This window comes from Rhamphochromis longiceps, linkage group LG7 (assembly GCF_057381845.1).
Source record: "Rhamphochromis longiceps isolate RC_006_pf linkage group LG7, R_longiceps_female_GT1.1, whole genome shotgun sequence".
NCBI lineage: Eukaryota > Metazoa > Chordata > Actinopteri > Cichliformes > Cichlidae > Rhamphochromis > Rhamphochromis longiceps.
The window spans coordinates 28,863,221-28,887,774 of NC_140563.1; the positions used below are offsets into that span (position 1 = coordinate 28,863,221).

General features: G+C 41.9%; 2 protein-coding genes across 3 annotated transcripts; one reads left to right on the forward strand and one right to left on the reverse strand.

The window, feature by feature from the left end:
* Positions 1-230: 230 nt before the first annotated feature.
* On the reverse strand, positions 231-11,458 carry dusp11 (dual specificity phosphatase 11 (RNA/RNP complex 1-interacting)). Of its 2 annotated transcripts, none has more exons than XM_085413248.1 (9): positions 11,157-11,458; positions 8,750-8,825; positions 8,528-8,659; positions 8,103-8,226; positions 7,581-7,641; positions 7,456-7,502; positions 3,541-3,616; positions 2,113-2,244; positions 231-890 (listed from the first exon to the last, which is right to left on the reverse strand). In XM_085413248.1, the coding sequence occupies exons 1-9, from the start codon at positions 11,162-11,164 to the stop codon at positions 539-541; spliced, it is 1,008 nt and encodes a 335-aa protein (XP_085269374.1). In that variant the 5' UTR covers positions 11,165-11,458; the 3' UTR covers positions 231-538. The 2 variants fall into 2 exon arrangements, with proteins under 2 accessions (XP_085269374.1, XP_085269373.1); XM_085413247.1 differs by having other exon boundaries at positions 11,191-11,454.
* A 9,147-nt stretch (positions 11,459-20,605) lies between these two features.
* On the forward strand, positions 20,606-22,874 carry LOC146665520 (caspase-3-like). Its single transcript, XM_085411163.1, has 4 exons — positions 20,606-20,858; positions 21,500-21,663; positions 21,774-21,900; positions 22,561-22,874. The coding sequence occupies exons 1-4, from the start codon at positions 20,642-20,644 to the stop codon at positions 22,872-22,874; spliced, it is 822 nt and encodes a 273-aa protein (XP_085267289.1). The 5' UTR covers positions 20,606-20,641.
* The last annotated feature ends 1,680 nt before the right edge of the window (positions 22,875-24,554 follow it).

A 24,554-nucleotide genomic window follows, 5' to 3' on the forward strand; every position in this document is an offset into this window, starting at 1 on the left:
CTCTGACACCAGTATTCACCATGGCAACAGGTAAACACCGAGCAGCTCCTCGTTTGAATCGGGTGGCATTTATCTCACAAACAGGAGACTGAAGACAGAAACGTGGACGACTGTCCACAGTTCAGTGAGCTCACAGACGCCCGACAGAGCGCTCAAGTCACACCACTTCATACCAGTTTATAATTTACTGACACACAACATTTTCAGCTTTCATTTAATAAAACAAGCACACAAACAACATGTTTCATTTTCTTCTTATTCACTCATGAAAACATGAAACTTTAAATCACTCTCCACTCTTCACCTTGAACTCTGACCTTCAGACATGTGGCACACACACACGCACATCAAATGTCAGTCTTGGAAGCTAGAGCGAGGTTATCAAAGTAATAATGACGACATTTGAACTGCGCTGTGATTGGCTGAAGTGGACTTCAGCAGCGTTAATTTTAATTCCTGTTTAAATATTCTCATTCAAACACTAACATCCTTAAAAGGCCACATCACCTCAGTCCATTCTTCTTCTATCAAATAAAATCTAGTGGTCGTATCCGCTTGCTCTGCCTCCCCGTATGTGTCTGCTGTCGCTGTGTCTCATTTGTGGCCCCGCCCACTCTTCCTCAGGCACTCCATAGCCTTCAGCAGTCCAGCGTGGTGAGTAGCGAGGGAGGATCGGAGGAGGAGGAGTTCTCCACGTGTCCAGCGTTGTGGCGCCTGGCCTCCACTGAGGGTTCCCCACACGGCTATCCTCCAAGTGTGGCGGTCTCCTCCACTGATTATCCGCCTGAGGACGTGTCCATCGATACGGGTTGAGCGATGGTGGAGGAGGGGGGAGAAAGTCACCCTGAGGAGGGCGGTGATGAAGGTGGACGTTCCCTTGTCGTGGAGGTCTTTTTTCATTTGAAAAAAAAAAGAAAATATTTTTATTCATATTTTTAAATATATGGAAAATTGATAATTTTTTTGTTTTATTTAAGAATATACACACACACACACACACACACACACACACACACACACACACACACACACACACACACACACACACACACACACACACAAGATTATATTTCAATCATTTAACCCTTTAAGACCTACCATAGAACCAAGTCCGCCAGAGCTAATATTATATTTTTACATGTTGTAGTGCCATTTTTGGGAACATTTCAAGTTGATATACATCAATACAACCATTATAGCCCAAATTTCAATAATATGTATGCATTAAGTGCATAGTAATTACATAAATTGCAGAAAAGTGCAATAAACTACAAAAAAATTAAAATCGTTTTTGTTTTTTTAACATATATTTCTAGTTAGAGAAATTTAAGAGGCTTATCCCTCAAAACTGTAAATACAAAAAAGTTGCACAAAATAGTTTCCCACCACAGGAAATTTATTTTGAGTGTTTTCATAGTTTTATTTTTGAAATACACCAATTTTTATATACTGCAGGAAAAACGAAAATAAATATTATAGTGTAAATTTGCAAAAAAAACAAAACACCATATGCATCAAAATAAACTATTTCCAGCAGTGTAATATGAGTCCTAAGCATCCCAGAAACGATACAGAAAGTCATAAAGTCAAACACAACTTTTAAAAACACCAGTATAGGCTCATGAGGCCCTGATGGTAAAAAAACTACATTTCCGCAAAATGACGTCACGTCCGGTTTCGGGCAGGTCATGGCGGACATGCGATAGTTCGCGCTGATGGACGTAGGTAGTGTTATGAACAGCTGATCGGATCGGCAAAGCGTGTTTCTGGAATATTATGTTTTTGTTGCTGCAAGTGCTTTTTATGCAGTCTTTGCAAAGCTATACGTGGAAGGAAACTGTGACCTAGATGTAAGTACAACTCCTCCGGTTTCATATGCAAAAAACATTTACTGCGCTAGCTCACGTGGTTGCAGTGCTACAAGGATTTAAAAATAGTTACGCAAAACGGAGGATGCCCGCTTCGACCGGCTTTAAAGGGTTAAAAAACTTTATTCACTTCTGTAATGAGTGAATTTGAAAGCAGCAGGATGTAATGATGATTCTCTGACGTTTATTAAACTTGGTTCCTTCCTTCTATGACTGATGAACATATTCAGGTGTGTCGTCCTACCTGTGGTGCCGGGACTTTTGAGCGTGTTCGCGCCTCTTCTGATCGCAGTCATCGCTTGGCAAGCTGGAAAGCGGGCGATGAACAGCTTGACCTCTCATTGGCTCCTGCTCCACCTCCTCCATCCCTTCGTTACTGTGACAATGGACCAGAAAGAGTCAGGAACCAATCAGAGCGCAGCAGTTAGTCGGCATGACGACTCAGAGCAAGACGAAAATGACAACTGTAAATACAATTTCTAAAGGCGAGCTTAGACTGTGGTTAAAAATATATCAGATATGTATTTCTAATATTTTATTTGTACTGTAATAAATAACCAAATAAAATTGAAGAACATTCGTTTTTCCTCAAAAGAAACTTTCACAAACATTTTGAGTATGGAAATGTGTTGATTGTTCTTTGATGAATAATTTGAGATATTTACATTTTTAAATGTTTTTGTCGTGTTTTAGTATTTTTTCTCTTCATTTTTAATATTTTTATTATTTCATAGCATCCATCCATCCATTCACTTCCGCTTATCCTTTTCAGGGTCGCGGGGGGCGCTGGAGCCTATCCCAGCTGTCATAGGGACAGAGGCGGGGTACACCCTGGACAGGTCGCCACTCTGTCACAGGGCCAACACACAGGGACAGACAACCATTCACACTCACACTCACTCCCACATTCACTCCTATGGGCAATTTAGATTTTTCAATTAACCTATCCCCACTAACTGCATGTCTTTGGACTGTGGGAAGAAGCCGGAGTACCCGGAGGGAACCCATGCAAACGCATAGCAGTTAAACACAAATATTTTAAAATATTCTATGAAAACTTCTGCACCATTTAAATATTTTGAATTCATTCTGATTATGAAAACACATGAAGGGAATTTATGTTGATATTTTACAACATTTTAAACTTCCTTTAACCCTTATATTCATAATTTATACTGTAAAACAGTCCAAGTCCAACTTTTTTTGCGCCCTGTACCAGTTTATGTCCGACAATATTTTCACGGATTGGCCTTTAAGGTGTCGCAGACAAATACAACAAAATGAAACTAGTACTGGTATTAAAAAAAAAAAAAAGATTTATTCGTAACAGACGGGAAAAGACCCAGAGAAACCGAGTTAACGATAAAAACAACTTAAAAAATAACGATAAAGACCCCCAAAAATCCCAAAAAAACATACATTTCACACCCGAGCCTCAACTCTCGCGGCCTGGTACCAAACGCCTCATGGACCAGCCCCGGGGCTGGGGACTGCTGCTGTAAAATATTTGAGACTGTTTAATATTCTTTTTTTTTTTGGCTGTTATTTGATTTTTTTGTTTGCTACAAAAAAATTAAAGTTGAAATATTTTTGTCTTTAGGATATTTCTAAAGAGTCTATCTGTTGATTTTGAATAATTCGTGTGGGTGCAGTGAGTGGGGGGGAGCCTCACCTCCTCCTGCGCCCGTGCTGCAGGTCATGCAGGTAGTTCTGCCTCTCGATGGCGTGACCGCGGGACAAGTTAAACACTGCAGAGAGAGATGATGCTTACACATGCTTCACACGTGAAATATGAACAGTGTTGGGAAGGTTACTCTTCAAATGTATTTCACTACAGATTACAGGATACATGGCCCAAAATGTATTTTGTAACGTATTCAGTTACGTTACTCAATGAGAGTAACGTATTCTGAATACTTTAGATTACTTAATATATTATTATGCTTTTTACAACTACATGAATGTACTATTGCTGTGTGATTTATTACTATTACTGAAGGTTAGTCGCCATACCAATACCGACTAGATTTTTAAATCTTAATACAAAATGAGTAACAGTAGGTGGACATTAGGTAAGGCTGCACTTTTTGCAGCGATCTCGTAAAACTATTCCACGCGTATATAAAACAGGTCCGTGGCTCCGAACCGTAGTAAAGGGACCTCTGGCTAATACGTCGGGTTCGTGTCGGGCTCGTAGCCGAAAAATAGCTTTACCGTATTTCCCGGACTACAAAGCACACCTGAATATTAGCCGCACAAGCTAAAATCAGGGGAAAATCCTGTTTTGTACATACATTAGCCGCACCTGACTAAAAGCCGCAGGTGTTTCAATGTTGACTTATCATATGTAAGAGAATATGCACAAAGGGAATTGTCAGGAAAGAGATGGCTGTTTGGAGACACACCCCTTTTATTAATATTTTGAAAAACAAGTTATGGGTACATATTTGCATAACTTTTTAGGTATATGTACAAGTAGCGGTAATTACAAGTACGAAACATGTACTGTGCTTCATAAATGAGTAACAAATGTAGTACATAACAATAACCTACAGCACACCAGAAAAATAGACTCAGGTGCAGTGACATGGCTTTAACAAGAAGAAAAGTCAGTCATTCACCATCTTCCTGCGCACTAAAACCACCAAAGTCCTCTTCTTCAGTGTCGGATACAAACAGGCTCAGGATGGCTTCGTCATCCACTCTCAGCTTCTTTCCTTCGTTGTCACTTTCAAAACCAAAGAAATCCTCGTTGTCAGTGTCGGAGTCGAACACCCTCTGAAGGGCCGTGGCGGTGTCCTCCTCTCCATCATGCAGCAGTCCAGCCCTTCGAAATCCGTTGGTGATCGTGGATGTTTTCACACTTTTCCACGCTGTCAGGTTCCACCGGTGGAGTTGAGCATAACTTGCTTTTCGCAAGTTTATCGCCGCTCGTCATCCACGACTCCCGCTGAATGCGTAGCGTTAATTTGAAGTTTGTTTTTCGCGTTACTTGTATGGCACTATGTTGCCTGGCGGATGGACACGTGACCAACATACCACTCTTGAACCCCGATCCTTCCGCCAGGCAACGTAGTGGCGTACAACAGCGGAACAAACAAAACAAATCGTCTTACGATATCACAAAAATCATGGACAATCCATAGAAAAGCTGCACCTGACTAAAAGCCGCAGGGTTCAAAGCTTGTGCAAAAAGTAGCGGCTTATAGCCCGACAATAACGGTACTTTGTTGTCTGGGTCAACTTTGCTAGCGAGAGACAGAGAGAGGCGTTGAAAGGCTGCTCCAACGGAACTTATTGTTTCGGAGGAAAACACGAGCACAGCGTACAGTCGAGTCGAGTCCACGGCCTCTCTGTGTGAGGATCTAAACGTATTCTACGCTAGATTCGACACAGCGAACACCATGAGACCGGACAGTGTGCGCACCGCGGATGACGTCAGTGCGCACACTGTGTCTGAGGAGGATGTGCGGAAGTGCTTCAGGAAGGTGAACGCACGCAAAGCTACTGGTCCGGACGGGATTCCCGGCCGCGTCCTCAAGTCATGCGCGGCTCAGCTGGCTGGAGTGTTCACACACATCTTCAACCTTTCCCTCTCTCTGTCTGTAGTCCCAGCCTGCTTCAAAATGGCCACCGTCGTCCCTGTACCCAAATCCTCCACCATCTCCTCATTGAACGACTGGCGACCTGTAGCCCTGACCCCCATCGTAAGCAAATGCTTCGAGAAGCTGGTCAGGGACTTCATCTGCTCTGCACTACCCGACTCACTGGACCCTCTACAGTTCGCATACCGCCACAACAGGTCCACTGATGATGCCATAGCCCTGACACTACACACTGCCCTGTCACACCTGGAGAAGAGAGACACGTATGTGAGAATGCTGTTTGTAGATTACAGCTCAGCATTCAATACCATCGTTCCCTCGAAGCTGGACAGGAAACTGCAGGATCTAGGACTGAGCAGCTCCCTCTGCAGCTGGATCCTTAGCTTCCTGTCTGACAGACGCCAGGTGGTCAGACTGGGCAGCATCACCTCATCCCCCATCACACTGAACACTGGTGCTCCACAGGGGTGTGTACTGAGCCCTCTCCTGTACTCACTCTACACCTACGACTGCACAGCCACTAACAGCTCCAACATCATTGTGAAGTTTGCGGACGACACTACAGTGGTGGGTCTTATCACCAACGGTGATGAGACGGCTTACAGGGAGGAGGTCAGCGCCCTGACCCACTGGTGTCAAGACAACCATCTCACCCTCAACGTCGCAAAGACAAAGGAGTTGATAGTGGACTTCCGGAGGTGCAGAGAAGTACACACCCCCATCACCATCAGCGGCGCTGCTGTGGAGAGAGTGAGCAGCTTCCGGTTCCTTGGTGTACATCTGGCTGAGGATCTTACGTGGTCAGTACACACAAACAAAACAGTGAAGAAGGCCCAGCAGCGCCTCTTCTTTCTCAGGAGACTGAAAAGATTCGGCATGAGCCCCCGCATCCTCAGGACCTTCTATCACTGTGCCATTGAGAGCATCCTCACTGGATGCATCACCACCTGGTATGGCAACAGCACCGCCTACAACCGCAAAGCTCTCCAGCGAGTAGTGTGGTGCTCTGAACGGATAATTGGAGGTGAGCTTCCCTCCCTCCAAGACATCTACAGGAAGCGCTGCCTGAGGAAAGCGGGGAGGATCATCAAGGACTCCAGTCACCCCAGCCATAAACTGTTCAGACTGCTTCCATCAGGAAGGAGGTTCTGCAGCATCCGGTCCCGAACCAGCAGACTGAGAGACAGCTTCTTCCATCAGGCCATCAGACTGCTGAACACGTCATAGACACCTCAGCTTCACTACTGGAACTTCAACATTATGCACTCCACACTGTATATAAATGCCACTTGTTTTGCACATATTCAACTCTGTATATTTTATATATTTTATTATTATTATTATTATTATTTTTTTTTTACTATTTAATTTGTAAAAATGTGTATACACACACACACACACACACACACACACACACACACACACACACACACACACAGGAAAATATTTAGTATACACATCCAGAAATGCATACACTATTATATATTGTACATATATTTATTAGTTTCAGGTTGGCCATTCTTGTATTTTGCTCGTTTGTGTTGTTGTGTTTACACATCTCTGTTGCTTGTGGGGCTCGCACACAAGAATTTCACTCGCATGTGCTGTGCCAGTGTGCCTGCACATGTGATGTGACAATAAAAGTGATTTGATTTGATTTGATTTGAGTCTTAACAGCTTACTTACAACTGGGCTCGTCAGGCACTCTTCTTGGCTGCGGTGGTTATTATTCTATTTACATGCTTCCAGCTCTCGTTTCTGGTGGGTCATTTGTTGAATAATAATTTTAAAAAATATTTCTTCACGTCATTATGCGGCTGCAAGTAGTGGTGACATGGGCCGTGAGATTGAGAAACAGGCATTTGAGCCTCTTAATGTACTCATGTACTCATATGTTGTATTTTAAATACGTAACGCCGATACATGTATTCCATTACTCCCCAACACTGAATATGAAATATGGACACAAGAAGCCGACTCACGCTGCACCGCCTCCCTGGGGTCCATCCCATCCACGTCAATCAGATACCTGCAGGTGACACGTGGCAGTTAGATCCCGCCCACACCCTTGAGTCCAGCCAACCAGCAGGCTTAAGTTTGTACATACCTGCAGATCAGGTACCCGGTACGGTTCAGGCCGTGGGTGCAGTGCACGCCGATCAGCTTATCTGCAGGAGACACAAGCCACAGTTAGAGCTCAGATCGCACTTCTTCTACTGTGGTTTCCTATTAAAGGACACAATGCCAATCGCACACGATCTCATTCATGCAAAGCCTAAAAGTCATGTGACCACAGCCAGCATGACGGGTTTGATTGAAGTAGGAAACCAGCAGCTCCTCGTCATGTGACTGCTTGAAATCTGACCAATCAGCTGCCTGCGAGCCTGAAGTCCCAGCAGACTTCCTCCTCCTCCTCATCGGAAGAGGAGGAGAGCTCCTGTGAGACAGCAGCTGATTAAAATGCTCAGAGCTGATTTTCTTCCCAAAAGTCCCCAAATCTAAAATCTGAGCAGCCTCAAATCTGCAAAACATGGCAGTCATGCAGGAGCAGCAGAGCAGCAGGAGGTGAAGGAGGAGATCAGACTTAAACCTGTGTCAGCGAGGGAGGTTCACAGTAGCTTGCTCTCACCGTTCTCCTTATTCTCCCGCAGGAAGCTGCAGACGGCGCGTTTGAAGCTCAGGATGGTGTCATCACTGGGAACCTCGTGACCTCGCGTGAAGATCTTCACACACAGCAGGGACCTGGGAATGTCCTACACACACACACACACACACACACACACACACACACACACACACACACACACACACACAGTTTACTTTATCATCATCAGAAAGCTGCAGTTCCTCTAATGTCCAGATAAGGCTCTGAAAGAGAATGAACGCCTGGAGAAAATCCATCTTTTATATACATTCTGTGGGATAAGCAGTGCGTCTGTCTGTGTGTTCGTGTGTGTCTGTGGTCAGGTGGAATAATAGCAGCATAATCAATAACACTGATCAGTAAACACAGACTTGATCGATTTGTCTATAAATGCAAGATCTTGTGCTCACCTCGAGCCTGTAGTAACGTGTGGTGAAAGTGAGGTCGATGATCAGCCCAAGCTCCTCCTCCTCGCTGCTGACAGCATCTAGCAGCTCCCAGGGGCCAAACACATCAGAGTGCGGCAGCTGGCGGTTCAGAGACTGCACAGAAGAAGAAGAAGATGATGATCATGATCATGAGTGACGCTGAGCGAGGCATTTGTGGGGAGGAAGCTCAGATGACACACTGACCTGCTTCAGAGGAACTTTGAAGGCGATGAATCGAGTCCCGCGGAGGCGTTTTCCAACCGGCGAGTAATCGAGCCACCTGCAGGACACGAACAGTCAGTCAGCATTGTCATGGAAACCTGAAGATGCCCGATTCTTACTTCTACTGCCGTTACTCTCACCTGAGAGAGAACTTTCACATTAACATCTCAGTTTAAAGATACGGTTATAGATGTTCAAAGACGTTCCCAAAATAACAGTGAACTTCCATGTAGCTTTCCTGTAGCTCTTTTAAATAACTCTTTATTTACTTATTTCACACACAGCTGAATTTTTTAAAATAATCTTTAGAAATAATCCACTCGTGTTTCCTTTGCAGGCGTGGCTGCTTGATGATCACAGATTACACATGAACGCTCAGTGTAAAACCCTTTAAACGTCACATCGGTGTAGGGTTGCCAACCGTCCCTTAAAATACGGAATCGTCCCGTATTTCGAAACAAAAGTACACGTCCCGTATTGAGCTAATAAGGGACGCACTTTGTCCCGTAATACAGTGAGAATCAAAAGTAGTCTATAACTTTTAATGGAATTAACGCTTTGTTTGAAAACATAATTCCCAGCCCCTCTCCTGCTTTGTGACCAATGAGCTGACAGCACACTTACGAGTATGACAATTCAGATTACCACTCATCTCATTGGTCGAGGAAAGGTCGCTTACGGAGAAAATACCGGAAGACAACAAATGACCACAACAAGAAGCATGGCCAACAGGGAAACAAACGCCGACACTGCGGTGCAAGTCTCGGACGACAGTAAACCTAAAGCTGGGCAGACACTGTGCAATTTTTTTCAGTCACGTTATTCAGCTCCTGCTCAAACTGCACGATTGACTCGCAGTTGGTAGGTCACGATGCAGGTCTCACACTATACGGCCCGATGCTCTGATGCGACCTGAGTGCTCACACTGTGCCTCCATAAAATGAAGGTTATAACAGAAAATCTGTCGCGCTCTCTCTCTCTCCGTCTTACACTCACACAGACACACACACCACCACCATCAACTTTGCTAAATTGCTAATGAAAAACATTGATCGGGCAGCTGTGACTGAGCAGCAATGTAAATCCAACTATTTTCACGGTTGTTGTGGTCGTGATAATTTTGTGATGCCACATCGAAAAGGCTCGGATGAGCTTTCCAAAGTTCTACAAGTTGTGCCTCCATCGCTTGTGTCCAGATCACACGCTGCACAGCCGTGCTGCTCCATCTTTTACACCAACGTTTACGTGTTTGCGCGCGAGCAGTGTGAGCGGCTGTGGTGAGACCCTCACGAGCGATTGATGATCGGGAGCTGGTCGTGAGGTGTTAATCACTTCTCGTTACCCCACGTATACTACACGACGCACGATGAAGGCCAAAATCGGTCCGATCACTCAAAAAATCGGCTCAAAATGGGCCTAAAACCGCACAGTGTGAGCCCAGCATTAGAGCAGCAATGTTTGTTCCCCTCAGAGAAAGGGAAGAATGGGAAAAGGAAAACACCTGGCTGGAAAAAGTTAATATGGGCATGTGCAGTGAATATCAGCGCTATGTGGCCAGAAGTGTGATAATATAATTTATTTTGTGTAATAAACAACTGCAAGAATAGATGATTACAACAAATAGATGACTAATACATAAAAGTAATACATAGATGAATAATGATGATGAGTTAAGATGCGTAATCATGGGAGCAAGTGGGTTTACAAACAGGAGCAGCTGATTAGCATTAGAAAAGCTGAAATAATACCTCAACTGAAGCCAATTGTACTAAATGCACTAAATGTGCACTGTTACAAGAATATTTTTCTTTCTATTGTTTTCTATTATTTTAAGTTAAGCAGGACAGAGTTCTTTTAAAGAAAGATTTACTTATATTCTCAAAAGTTAAGCATGACAGGCTTCTGTTTAAGAAGGAGACCTGTTTTACTGTGTTAATGTTGTCATTGTGAGCTAAAAATAAATGGCTAAATGATCATTTGTTTCACATGTGTTCATATCACAAAGAATACACATCTACTTAAATCAAATTCAAGTCAAATGGTTAAAAAAATAATTTCACACACAAAAAAAGAGCTAGAAAATTCACCACACTGGGAAGGGTGAAGACAATTGGGTCGCCCGGCCCTGGCCACGAGGTGTCCCTTATTTATTTTTCAGGGAGTTGGCAACCCTACATCGGTGACGTCATTATGATCATGCGCTAGATGTTTATTTTTTATATTTACCTGCGGGTCATTATTTGTTTACGTGTGTGATGATGTAATCGCGGTTACTCGTAAGACCGTGCGCTGGTCATGAGGTCACACAGCAGCAGACTGGAGGCTCTCAGGTTCATGAAGCTGTTATTAATAACCGTCTTTGTAATAAACCCCGGACTCTTAGTTATACCTGTGCATGCGCGGAGCTGTAGGCTGACACGCACCTGTCAGGTATGCCGTTCTTCTTCGCGGATCTGGACATGTCTCCACTGCTAGACGTTAGAAATAAAAGAGTAAAAGCTTGAACCCAGCGGAAGTCCGTCTCTGACCACGTGTCTCTGCCACGGCGACTCGGAGCCGGACCACAGCTCCTCCGCCGCTGTGTCGCTCCGCTCGGGGGTAAAAAGGCGGATTAGGTTATGCTGTGCTCTGGACGGTGTGCGGTGTCACGGAAAGTTGGAGCAGTGTCGCAGCACCAATACTGCCGGCGCACACGGATGACGCAATGACAGCCGCTCTGGCGCCTACCTGCCGCCAGACGTCGCACCTGAGAGACTAATCACAGACAGAGGATACGAAAAATAAATGATCTCAGATCAATCCAGGTTATTCCGGATGAAAACAATAAGATTTACTCTTTTAAAAAAGAAATGTGGAACAGCTGTTTTCAGAGGAATATTTCTAGTGCTTGTCCTTTGTTAACAAAGACGGAAATATTGTAATCTCAGAATAAATTTTGACACACTTCATCAGACAACATTATTAAAAATTATAGCAAATTCATTATACTTTTTGGAACATTATATTATATTATATTTTTACATTAATAAACATCTCATCCAGGAAAAAAAAACAAAAACAAAAAAACAAAAGCAAATAGTAGAAACAGGAGTTCTGATGTGATCTTTGTGGTTTTGAAGTAAAGACAGTGTTGAAACAGTTTCAGGCATTTATAGAAAATAAGCAGCAGTTGTGGTTTAGTTTCCCGGATTAGTCTTTCCTAAAATCTGGTGTCTTAAAATTTTGGCTGAGGCGTCATTTTGACTCCTAAAAGTTTCTGATGATCATGTGCATCTATCAAAGTGTCACTGTGGTACACACCAGGGGCTATTGTAGGATCAGAGCTTTGGGGGTGCTGAGCACCCAGACGGCTTGTGAAATGGGACGGTCTAGCCTCCGTTGCGCTGCCCAGGTTGCCTAGCAACCATAACACTAACAACTGGAAACGTTTCATACAGCTTTATTTGACAGAAATGAAGGAGAAAATCTTTTGTTCGTGTGTTTGTTTGTTTCTACATGAGCTTTGATTTGATAAGTATCAGAGGCTGAGACCACGGGACTGTGAAATCATGATTATTGGGCTTCACTTCTGTACTGAACAGTCATTTAAGATTAGCTAGTAAATAACAATTAGCTGATGTTGTTCATGAGACTCAAAGTCATCTCACTTTGGTAATGTAAATATAATATGGCCAATATTAAAGTTATAATTTCAATCATTATTAGTTATTACAGCAGTAAATGAACTCTGTGTCAAATACTGAGCTTCAGTAAAGATTCAAGCTGCATTTGTTTATATTATTTATATTTTCTGTCACCTTAAATCTTCACTCAAAGACAGGTTTCTTTGACACTGTATATATATAACTGTGTTATACAGAGGTGGGACCAAGTCATTGTTTTGCAAGTCTCAAGTAAGTCTCAAGTCTTTATCCTCAAGTCTCAAGTCAAGTCTCAAGTAATGTCAGGCAAGTCAGAGTCAAGTCACAAGTCTGAAACTTTGAATTTCAAGTCCTTTCGAGTCTTTAAAAAAAAAAACGAAAAAATAATGTTGCAGTTATGCTAAATGTAAATATTAGACCATGTAATTTTAAAATCTGTGTTTTTCTCAACACATACAAAATAGTGAACTTAGAAAATATACACAAATTGTGAAATTGCACCTCTTTAAAATGCAGCTCAATTAAACTTAGCTCCAAGAATAATTTTCACCGACAGTTCTGAGATAAGCTGCATGTTATTCTTGGATGCGGTTGTAGGACCAGCTTTAAAATCGCATGACAAAAATATCATACACATTAAAAAAAAAACTGTATCACCAACGTAGCCTGGAAAACATTTGCTAGTTAGATGAAGTCAGCTATCTCATCTTAGCATATTTATATGCATATTTATAATTATACGGTTCTTGGAGTGAGTGCATACACTCATGAAGTTTAGTAACTTCAGGTCACTGCAACAAGCCCAGGTACAGTTTACCGACGGATGGGTGCAGGACCTTGAAACGCACCGTGTAGAACGAAAGACCATCGTACATATCATAAGTTTACCAGTCTCACAAATTGTCTTCATAAATACACATTCGTTAACCGTTTATTAATATAACCTTTGAGCTCAACGGTAATTAATTAGTAGTGGAAATAATTTCTGGTAGCATCACAGAAATGTAGCAGTGACAATAATACTGTATGCTGTAATCGTACTGGACAATTAGTGATACAAAAAACCTGTTTTATCCTGTGAATAAAAGTATGTGTTTTTGTCAGTGTACCATAATAACAGAAGCGAAACGCAATATTGTGTCAGGACAATTCACTATTTATGCACAATAAACAAAGGAGCATAGCGCGACAATTTCTGTTCAGCGCCAGACTTGCTTGTAACCTATATCACCAATTATGTTAAGAAAAATGACGCATTAACTACAACAGCAGACTGACCTTCGTGTAAATGCTTGGAGCAGACTAACCTGTGAGCTGGAGTGTTCTGGGACGTTATATTTGATCTTTGAATGGCTGCAATCCAGTCGCCTCTTTGTTACTTCGGAAACATGGCTCGAACAATTTCTCTTCAACGACGTAATCCGATAACAACCGATCTCTTTACCCGTCGGCTTCCCGTGGCTGTCATGCGACCGGCTATTGCAGTTAATAATACAACAGCTTCTTGACATTTTTTGTTTCTTTTTATCGCTGTGTGACTGATTTTAATTGAAAGCCTGCGTGCGCTAGTACCGCTTGCCACGAGTTCCCAGAATCCTTTGCGGTTCTACCCGTGAATGACGTCACATTTTCAATCTCCATATAATATGCATGTTAAATTTTATATTTGGGGTAAAATATCAAGTCTTTTCAAGTAAACCGGTTCAAGTCCAATTCAAGTCCCAAGTCATTGGTGTAAAAGTCCAAGTCAAGTCACAAGTCTTAGAACATTTTTTCAAGTCAAGTCTAAAGTCATAAAATTAATGACTCGAGTCTGACTCGAGTCCAAGTCATGTGACTCGAGTCCACACCTCTGGTGTTATATATATGAGAGACAAATATTGTTCTTTTAATATGTTGGCATTACTAAATTTGTCTCAGTGCTTACTTTAAATATCCATAAAATCATCACATTCTCTGTAAGATTAACGTCAACTATTGAACCAAATTAGTACAAACATCGCTAATGTCACATAACTTTGCCGACATGTGGCTAACAGTAATGTTTTAATGTTCTTCGTTATTAAACATTCACACATAAATAAGTGACATAATATTCAGTACTTACTTTTAAAAGTTTACTCTTCGGCTGCCCCTCTTCCGCCGTTTTTTTTCCGGCAAAACTATCCACACCAGGGGCGATTTTAGCCCATTTTTGGGGTTGCTTCAGCATCTCCAAAAATGAATCAAAGCACCCCCAAAGATTTCTTACTTTTTTTGACAATATTTGCTGTTTGTGTGACACACTGCTAAAAATATAAAAAGCATACAGTACGTAATTGAGATGGAACATTTTAACAACAAAAGTATGTATAAACCCCCCCCCCCCCTCCCAAAATGGTTTGTTCCAGCTCTCCCCTGTTCTGGCTCTAGCGCCGTTGCTGCCAGAGCGATGGTGGCTGAGACGCAGCGGAGCAGAGGTGTGAGTGCCTGGCTTAAAACAGGACATATTAGCTGCATTTAACCTTCTGTTACTCTTTATATAGTTGGTAGGAGTCAGACCATGTTTCTTTTTACTGAAAAACATTACACCAGGTAACCAGGGTGTAAAAAAACTTGTTTTCCAGCGATGTTTGCTACCCTACAATTTGTCCTACACTGCAGTAAAATCAGTGACATTTGAAAACCTAAAACTTAAAATTGTCCGTAGCCTGCTGTTGTTACCACTGTCCTGTTTTAAATCGATACTAACTAGCTAACTGACCGAATGCCCATTAACCTTAGAACTCCTGTTGTGTGTGTGTGTGTGTGTGTGTGTGTGTGTGTGTGTGTGTGTGTGTGTGTGCGTGCGTGCGTGCGTGCGTGTGTGTTTTGGGACCACCCTGGGGCGCACACATGTCAGTGCGCCCCAGGGTGGCTGTGACTACAATGTAGCTTGCCAGCACCAGTGTGTGAATGTGTGGATGACTGGATGCGTAAAGCGCTTTGGGGTCCTTAGGGACTAGTAAAGCGCTATACAAATACAGGCCATTTACCATTTTTTTTGTACAGAGAGACAGCCAGGTTCATAATGGATATAAGGAAGTTGTTTTTGTTTTTTGTTTTGTTTTTTTTAAAAAGGAGCCACATTCAGGTAAAAGTGTAAAATCAAACGATCCGTCAATCAAGAATAATGTTGGATCAGTGTTTCAATATTTATATCTTTTATTAGATATTCATGTGGTTTGGTTATTTTCCTTTTGGTTGAAAGTAGACTGAGAGAGGACTTTGTGTTAGCGATTTTAATAGTATTTTTTCATATTAATGTAATTTATCATCTAATTGAATACAATCTATTTGTGTATGATTGTCAGTCCAAAGAGGGAGAGAGGAAAGAGGAGAACGTGAGGAGAAAGTACAAGGTCAGGAAGAACCAGGTAAGAAAACAGACAGGGAACAGTGACAGGCAAAACAGAAACTGTTAAACTGACAAAGAGAAAAAACCAGATTTTACTCAAACAATCTGGAAGTTGTGTCCTCCCTATATTAAAGCTGCTGTACAGAATCTGCAAAACAAACTGGGTTGAAACATTTGACCCTCTTTAACAACATTCCAATATAACATTATCATTGATTGGGGAGATTAAAATTAATAATATATTTTTATGTGGTTCAACCACAACTCTACTAAAACCTCAGCCAGTAATAGGTAGGCCAACTTTTGGACTGTCCAGTTGTCTGTATGACTGCTGCAGTACGTGCGCCACATTTGCGCACTATCAGAAAGAGCCAAACGGCCCTGGTGGAGTGAGGAGCTGTAAAGAGAAGTGCTCTGTTTCTAAAAATGTTAAACTTTTTACAGTGTGTACCACCTGAAAGTACCACTATGAAAGCATGAAACCCATAAATCTTACAACACAAAATTTGTATTATTAAATTAGATTTTTATTTGTAATAATTTATTCTGTTTTGGGAGTGTTTTCTTTATGTATATGTATTATATTATACATACACATTAAAAGTGAATCTCTGTCCAAACAATGCACTCAGTTTACTTTTTACTCACTATGAGCATCACTCATTATTCTCCCCCAGTAATTAAGGTTAGGATATGTTTTCTTTTTTATTCCAATCCATTCTTCTTTTGTAGCATTTAAATAACCTTGATCAGATTTGATGGTTTTGTTACAGACTTTTCAGAAAAGTTTTTTGCTTTTCTTTCACAAATATGGGGATTAAATTGTGTTAAAATGTACAAAACAGTGATGTCATGTTTTGAGACGAGGACCCAGGCACAGAGAGACTTGATGAATTTAAGAATCTTATGATTTATCTTGCCTGGCTGGGCAGCTCTCTGGGTGAAAAGCTCTAATCCTAGAATCGCCCCTGGTTAAGCGACTGGAAAAGAAAAATTAAATTTAATATATTTATTTATGTTTTTTTGTTCATTATTTGTTTGTATAATTGAAGACTGTTAAATGAAATTAATGAGTGGATTAATCCCAGATTAAGAAATTACATCATCAAAGCAGTGAAACATAATAACACATGCATAACAAATAATAAAGGAATTCAAGGATCAATAAAAAATGGAAACAATAAAACTACCTGAATAAATGAGTAAATAAAGAAATATTATAAAATAAATAAATACTTGAATAAATGAATGATAAAACGTTATAAATGTAATACAAATAATTGCAAATATGTAAATAAAGCAAATCAAGATATGAATCTTTTTCTTCTTCTTCCAAGTGCTTCCTTTAGGTGGTGCCACAGTGGATCATCTGCCTCCATCAATCCTTTCTGTTTGATTTATTTTGCCTGAAACAAATATTTAAATAAAATCAGAATAACAAATAGATGGTTAAATTGATACATTTAAATATCTAAGGATTCCCAGAGTGTGGACCAAAGGTGCTGCAGGTGGGCTGCAGTAATAACTGAAGGTCATTGTAGTATTAATCATTTATCGCCAGCAGCGTGTGATTTTTATGTCATTTTAAATAAAAAATGTGTAATCACTGTGACAGAATTAAGATCTTTGATTGGGTCATAAATGTGTGGGACAGCAGCATTCTTGACTTTAGGAATGAGTGATCTAATTAAATAGTGAGGAATAGATAAATAGATAGAGGCCATGATGGAGGGGTCAATCAAATTAGATGTGTGGATGTTGGAGGATGAGATTCCCACAGAGGATCAGTTTGGAAATCAAGGCGGGAATTAAAAGAAAGACATACAGAGAGAAAGAAGGAAGAAGAAGACATAGAGTGAATATCTACAGAAATTAAACAATAAATAATTTTTTACTTAAATATTTTGGAGGGATATGCAAATGTCTATTTTTTTAATTATTTGTAAGGACTACATTTTGTATTTATAAATGATCAACTTCTTGTTTTTTCTACTGAATTAATGTTTTTTTCTGTTGTGTGTGGGAGCAGCCGACCTCATCGAGAATTTCCTTTGGGATGAAGTCTGATGAATTAAAATGAAATAAAGACGGGTGTTCGTGCACATATGTGAGCGTGTTCAAGGATTCCTGGAATGCTTTGATTTGTTTACGTGTTATTTTTTATGGACACCTTGTTCCCGTGTGCGGCAGGAAAAGCAGGTTTCCTCTGAGGCATGAGATGCTGATAGGTCAGGCGTGTGACCTGTGATCAAAGTTTACGAGCAGCTGACAGATTAATTCATGAGTGTGACTACAGCAGACAGCACAGCGCAAACAGCTACGTTCCTCACTCACTTCAATCTCTGCAGCAGTCAACCTTGTCCAGACTCCACCACATTACATCTGCATGAGTCAGTCTGTTCTTTATTTATAGAGTGTGTCTCATTACATGCAAACTCAACAAGCTTAAAAAATTAAATCATTGTTTTAATATAGTGCAAAATGACAACAACAGTCACATCAAGGTGCTTTACACTGTAAGCTAGAGACCCTACAACAATACAGAGAAAACCTATCAATCACACAACCCCCTGTGAGCAAGACTTTGGTGACAGTGGGAAGGAAAAAAATCCCTTTAAAGTGGAATAAACCTCTGGGAGAACCAGACTCAGAGAGGACTCTGCTGTAACTGGGGGTGAGGGGAGGAAGACAGGACAAAGACGCAGAACATAAAACCAAAAACCCCTTGTTATCTCGTAGGGACACTTTAACTTCCCCTCAGTTCATCTGCTGCCTGAAACATGAAGCTCAGATAGTCAGCCCTCAGTCAGTCCCGTCAGACACCCATAGACACTTCTTGACCGTGTTTGTGCTGCTGGAGCATTTTTAATGACTTCATCTGACCAATAATATGTCCGCTAGGGCTATGACCAAAATCTCATATCCTGATATAAAACATTTATCATCCCGACAATGATATATATGACAAAAATGTTAAATTTTCTTTAAATTCTGTGAATCCCGGGCAATTCAACTTGTGTGAAGTGTTTTCAGGTGGGCATCATGCACCCGGAGTTGAGTGTATCGACCGATGCGTGAAACAATGCATTTTTAGACATAGGTTGTAACGGCTCCAATTTTCTTTGTGATTATTTATTGCACGGGGAAAAGCCTGTTGTAACGTTTGAGTCTAAGGTTTATTTTCAGCACCAGACGGCTGTGTTTTGCTTCTCATCCATAAACTCTCCATACTCTTTCACATGATTCTTGCGTAGTGTCAGGGTTCTCGGTCGGTTCGACCCAGCATTTTGAGTTTATCATGTTTTGGTTTATTTTTGAATGATCGTTTTGTTACTCTTGTGCTTTGTTGATTATTATTAGAATTCTATCTTTCTGTTTATTCGTTTTCAAGGATTTGTTGTCTCATGTATAGTTTGAGTTCCATGTGTTATTTTCTGTCTGCCTCTCAGTGTTGAGTCTGTGTCTTTGTGTAGTGATTTCGTGTTTCCTGTTTTATTGTGAAGGTCTGCGTCTCATGTGAGTGTATTCAGTTTTACCTCCCTTGTCTCGTCTCGTTAATTACTTCCAGCTGTGTCCCCCACCTGTGTGTAATCGCCCTGTGTTTCTCTGAGTGTATTTAAGTCGTGTATTCTGTTGTAATAGTTGCTGGTCCGTCTGTCCATCCACCGTGTTTCATCTGTGTGTTCTCCCTGCTGTCCATCGTCATTTACCTCTACCAATCCTCCTTCATGTTTGTGTTCATGTTCAGTAGATTAGTTCTTTCCAGTATAGTTTAGCTTAATCTCTGTTTGCCATTTTTTCCCCTGTGCTTTGTGTTTCAATAAACCGCCTTCACATCTTCACGAGTGCCTGCAATTGGATCCTCCTTTATTTTTCCCCACACAGCTCATCTCACTCGCCGTGACACATAGGTGGTAGAAGAGGTTTGCCGTGTTTGAGTCTGAGGTGGGGACCAGTTTCATGCATAATTTGCATAGTACAGTTTTCTGGTCCGTGTCAGACTTTTCATAACCAAACCATGTCAATGCTACAGAGGGAGCCCCTCGTTTAGAAATAAGGTCCTCGATTTGTTTTGAATGGTCCTTCTGCTTGTCATAATTTCAGTTTATTATTTTTTATAAATCTCAACAGGATCTTCAGCTTCATTGTGAAAGGTTTATGTGGAAAACAAACAAATGGAAGGCGGAGCCACACAGTGGGTTTACCATCATTGTTGCTAACGACAACGCGTAAAAACAGTTGCGTAGTGTGGTTATTTTAAATATAAGAGAAAGAGAGAACTTAATATAGCCACTACAGGGACCTGATTTTAAACCATCTGTCTGGAGTTTTCAGGATCACTGAAAGATTCAGACGACCAAACAAACCCCACAGCCAGTGAAGTAGAATAAGGCAGAATAAAGTGGAAACACTCACTTTTATTTAGGTTTTTACTCACAGGGGTGGCAAAAGTCTTGCTTGGAGTGAAACAAACTTTATTTGTAAAGATGACAAACACAAACTTCACATTTTTAGTAAAGTGTTTTTATTAAAATCAAAAATCATAAAAGGCTTTAAAAACTCCTCGATTGTTTTCTGTTACTGCAGGAAAATGTTTGTGTGCCGTGAAATGATGACATGTCATCCGTGAGTGGAACACACCTGGATATCTGGCACAGCGAGAAAAAACATGAAGTTGTGTAAGACTTGAGCACATAAGGCTGATAAGGCAGCAGAGGAAGTTCCAGGTAAGGTAAAGAGGTGTGGTCACACCTTTACAGCTCAGGGGCTCTTAAAATACTTTCAGTGCAGAGCCAGGAGCTTAAATCTGACAGACACTCACAGAGACAGAGCTCAGCGGACCTCAGCTACATCACCATGTCCCAGCAGAGACGACCAGTGGGTGGGAAGGCTGAGGTGAACCGGGCAGTGGTGGTGTCCGTGGCCGAGTTTTACCCCGGGGTGAAGATGGGGAACAGGGCCGGAGCCAAGAGGGATGCCAAGAGGCTCCACAGTACCCTCAGCAGGCGGGGCTTTAAGGTGGAGTTGCACAGCGACCTGAGCGGCGCCGAAATCTACGAGCTGTTTGAGAAAGGTAACCAATCGCATCACCCCGAAAAGCCCACTTCCAACAATAAAAACAGGACGCAAAACATTCTAACTTTATTTAAACACAGCACAGAGACAAAATATTTAAATTGAGAGAGCTTTCAGCCAAGAACTCATTCATTTAAAAAAACAGCTGATGTCACAGAAACTCAGAGGGGGCGGGGCATCAGTGCCCACAGCAGGGCCTGCGTCTGTGAGCCCAGATAAGGAAACATTTGCAGCTCCATCTCCCTGACAGACACGCAGCTTTAACATTACAGTCTCTGTGTGTGTGTCCACACACACAGACACACCTCTGTTCTATTTACAGGTAAAGGTGAGGCTTACACTGCCCTGACACTCATTGGTGACATGCCAGCGCTGACTGATACATTTGTAATTATATAACATGTGAGGATGTGATTATATGAGTGTGTTTTACAGTGATGGTGATTAAACACTGTTACAACTGATTTCCACTCATAGATCAAACATAGGTCATAAAGTTTCATTAGTTTGAATCTTCTGCATGTGAACGTAAACACAGGCTGGCATACCTGCTGCCATGTATCCAGTGGTATGGCTGCTGTGAGAATGCTGACTGAGGGTCACTGACAGCACTACTGTCTGTTTGTGTCTGTTCTGCAGAGAGCAGGCGGCCCGTGAAGGACTGCTTCCTGGCTGTCTTGTCGTCTCACGGGGAGGAGGACTGCGTGTTCGGAGCCGACGGCAAACCCGTCCGGCTGTCTCGGATCTTCGCATATTTTGACAACGAGTGCATGGAGAATAAGGCCAAAGTGTTCCTCATACAGGTAGGTGGCAGAAGGGCGAGGACAACATGAGTTTAGGTCGTGTCGAGGGAATCAAATGATCTGTTTTCTTCTGTGATGCTGAGGTCATCCTCTTGATGCTGTCTCTGTAGGCGTGTCGCGGAGACACTCTGGATGATGGAGTGGAGGTGGACTCGGCCGGTGACGCCACCGACTGCAGCTTCTCCCTCCACCTCTCAGTTCCTGTAGATACAGCTGTGATGTATGCCACGCCCCCAGGTAAACACCAAGCCTTCAACAGACCACCACCACTACCCTCTAAACCTCCTCAGCGGCCACTCAGACCTCCTAAACTACCCTTCAAACCTCCTGACAGGCAGCATAACCATTTTATCCATCCCTAGAACCTCCACAGTTACCATGAAACATAGAAATTAAACCATCTTTATGACAACTGCAACACTTGCAATATGATCACATCTCTTCAGGGACTTTTAAGACCTACCAAAGGACTTCTAAACCTCCTTAGTAACCAGAGAAATCTTCTATACTACCCATTAACCTCCTCTATCACTACTGAAATCATTTTAACTGTTCATGGAATCTCCTCACCTGCCACAAAAGTGCCCAACTACCTGTAGACTCTCCCCAATTACTGCAGACCTCTAACTTCCTCTGAGGCCCGCATACCTTTCCAGCTGATCCTGGAGAACCTCCTTCATGACGCACAAACACATTAAAAAAAAAACCTCAGAGCTTTTTTGGTTGGCAGAAACCTTTATATGATGGTTGATACAACAACACAAGTCCGACTCCGGATACTAATAAATCGTGATTTTCTTTCTCAGTTATGTCCTCAGGAGCTCTCAGAATTCTTCAGAGGTTGTACGTGTTTAACCATGTCAGATTTCTCTGTTTACCTCCTCCTCTCTCCATCAGGTTACGGAGCCTTCATGAGCCCGCTTGGATCCGTCTTCCTTCAGACGTTCTGCACTTTGTTGGAGGACGAGGCCCATCAGAACCTGGAGCTGACTCGCCTGATGACCCGCCTCTCCCACAGGGTGGCCTACACCTTCCAGGCCAAAGGTCGTGAGCTGGGCGGGAAGAAAGAGATGCCGTGCTTCCTGACACGACTGACCAGAGAGGTGTTCCTGTCCTCAGAGTCAGAGAGAGCCGGAAAAGCAGAGGGAATCTCAGCCACATTACTGGTTGGTACTGAGAGCACCAGAACACGGACACCTTCCATCAGTTAGACCAAATCACGGCAGAGCACATGGAGGAATGGAAATGATCTTGTTTTTGTGTGGTGTCGTTCTAAAACTGTGTGAAGAAAATGTTTAGCATGTCCTGTACATATGTATGTATGCACTTTATTATTTATCTGCAAATACACAATGTTTGATACAGTCACGGGTCTGCTTGGTCTATTTCCTGAACATCTGTCAGTAACAGGCGTAAATCATCATGCCTGACCAGGTAAACGTGTTTATAGGACGATGCAGACATCGTAAACACACTGGAGCCTGAGCTGGAAACCCTGCACGTTCTTTTTTACCGAGCGGTTGGTGAGATGCAGGGGTAACTTCTGCGAGGCTCATTAATGCTGAATATATCTGCAGGTCAGGGAAGCTCTTTCTGACATCTGAAAACATCTGGACTCTGTGAAGCAGAAACAGGTCAGGAGAGCTGAAAAGCATGAGAGTTTGATCTGCCGTCTGTAGCTCTGCACTGACCTGCGGATGATTTTGTGGAGAGGTCTGTGAACTTGCTCTGTCTTTCCAAGCTTGTGACGTTAGAGAACGAGGATGATGATGTTTGTTTCACGCCTTCAGATTTTAATCATGTGGTCAGAATAAACTCAGTTTGTGACAGGAGCTTCTTTTTTTTACCTTTGTGAATGTAACACTGGAACTATTTTGCTTCTAGAGCACCACTGAATATCCATGTAACGTGTCTAAGCTGTGAATGAAGAGGGTGTAGTGATGTGATGGAGCAGTTGTGGGGAAGTGAAACAGCTGAGTTCTGGGAAATGTCGTGCTGTGTGTCAGACATGAATCATAAATGTGTTGCAGGTACTAAACTGAAAGTAGATGAAGGAAGGCCTCAGGACAAAACCGCTCCCACACCTCTGTGAGCGTAAACTTCCCGACCTGCTGACTGCTCATTCCACGTCACATGATCTGCTTTATTACATATTCAGTGATAACAGGTGTGGACTCTGTAAGTTCTGGTTCACGTCCAGACAGGAAGTACTCAAACCCAGACAGACTGACTTTATGTGATCCCACACGTGTCTCTGTATGAACACACACCTGCTGACTCAAGGAGATGACTCAGAAACATCTCCACCTAAGATTCTCACAACTCCTGTAAGAGGACAAAATATGTGAAATGTAAATTCAGCCTGACCCTGCAGGTTGATTGGTCACCTGTTAACAGATGTAAAGTTCAAACCCTCACCTGGTTTCTGGTTTAAATGCTTAAACATGTGACTCATCCACAGCTGTACCTTCACACTGCTGATGAAGAGGTTAAAACTTTTAAATTACTGTTTATACCGACCTGTTAGACTCACATATGCAGTAAATCTTACATTTTATTGTTAAACATGTGACGGTGTTCTTCAGACTGACACTTTAGTTTAGGAATAATCTTTTTCTTCAACCAACAATTCAAGATTTATTTGTAATGTCTCAATACAGGAGTAGAAATTTTTAAGCACTATAAAAGATTTCTGCACCTACTCCAAATTACTGTTTTTTATTATTAAAAACTACCTGCTGTTAATTTCTGATACTCAGTTATTTGTTCATATTCAGATGTATTTATCAAAGGAAAAATAAATGCAGATATAAAAATGTGTGACTACGTGGATAATGAGTGAATAAGTGAAGAAATAACCTTCATAAATGAGAAAATAAGCTCCAGTTTAT

Excerpts from the sequence above, each read along its gene's own strand:
- dusp11 (XM_085413247.1), bottom strand. The coding sequence starts at position 11,228 with ATGTCCAGATCCGCGAAGAAGAACGGCATACCTGACAG. Across the intron at positions 8,660-8,749 it reads TCAAAGTTCCTCTGAAGCAG|TCTCTGAACCGCCAGCTGCC; the intron begins GTCAGTGTGTCA and ends TCTTCTGTGCAG. Across the intron at positions 7,503-7,580 it reads ACCGGGTACCTGATCTGCAG|GTATCTGATTGACGTGGATG; the intron begins GTATGTACAAAC and ends TGTCACCTGCAG.
- LOC146665520 (XM_085411163.1), top strand. The coding sequence starts at position 20,642 with ATGTCCCAGCAGAGACGACCAGTGGGTGGGAAGGCTGAGGTGAACCGG. Across the intron at positions 21,664-21,773 it reads CCAAAGTGTTCCTCATACAG|GCGTGTCGCGGAGACACTCT; the intron begins GTAGGTGGCAGA and ends CTGTCTCTGTAG. Across the intron at positions 21,901-22,560 it reads GATGTATGCCACGCCCCCAG|GTTACGGAGCCTTCATGAGC; the intron begins GTAAACACCAAG and ends TCTCTCCATCAG.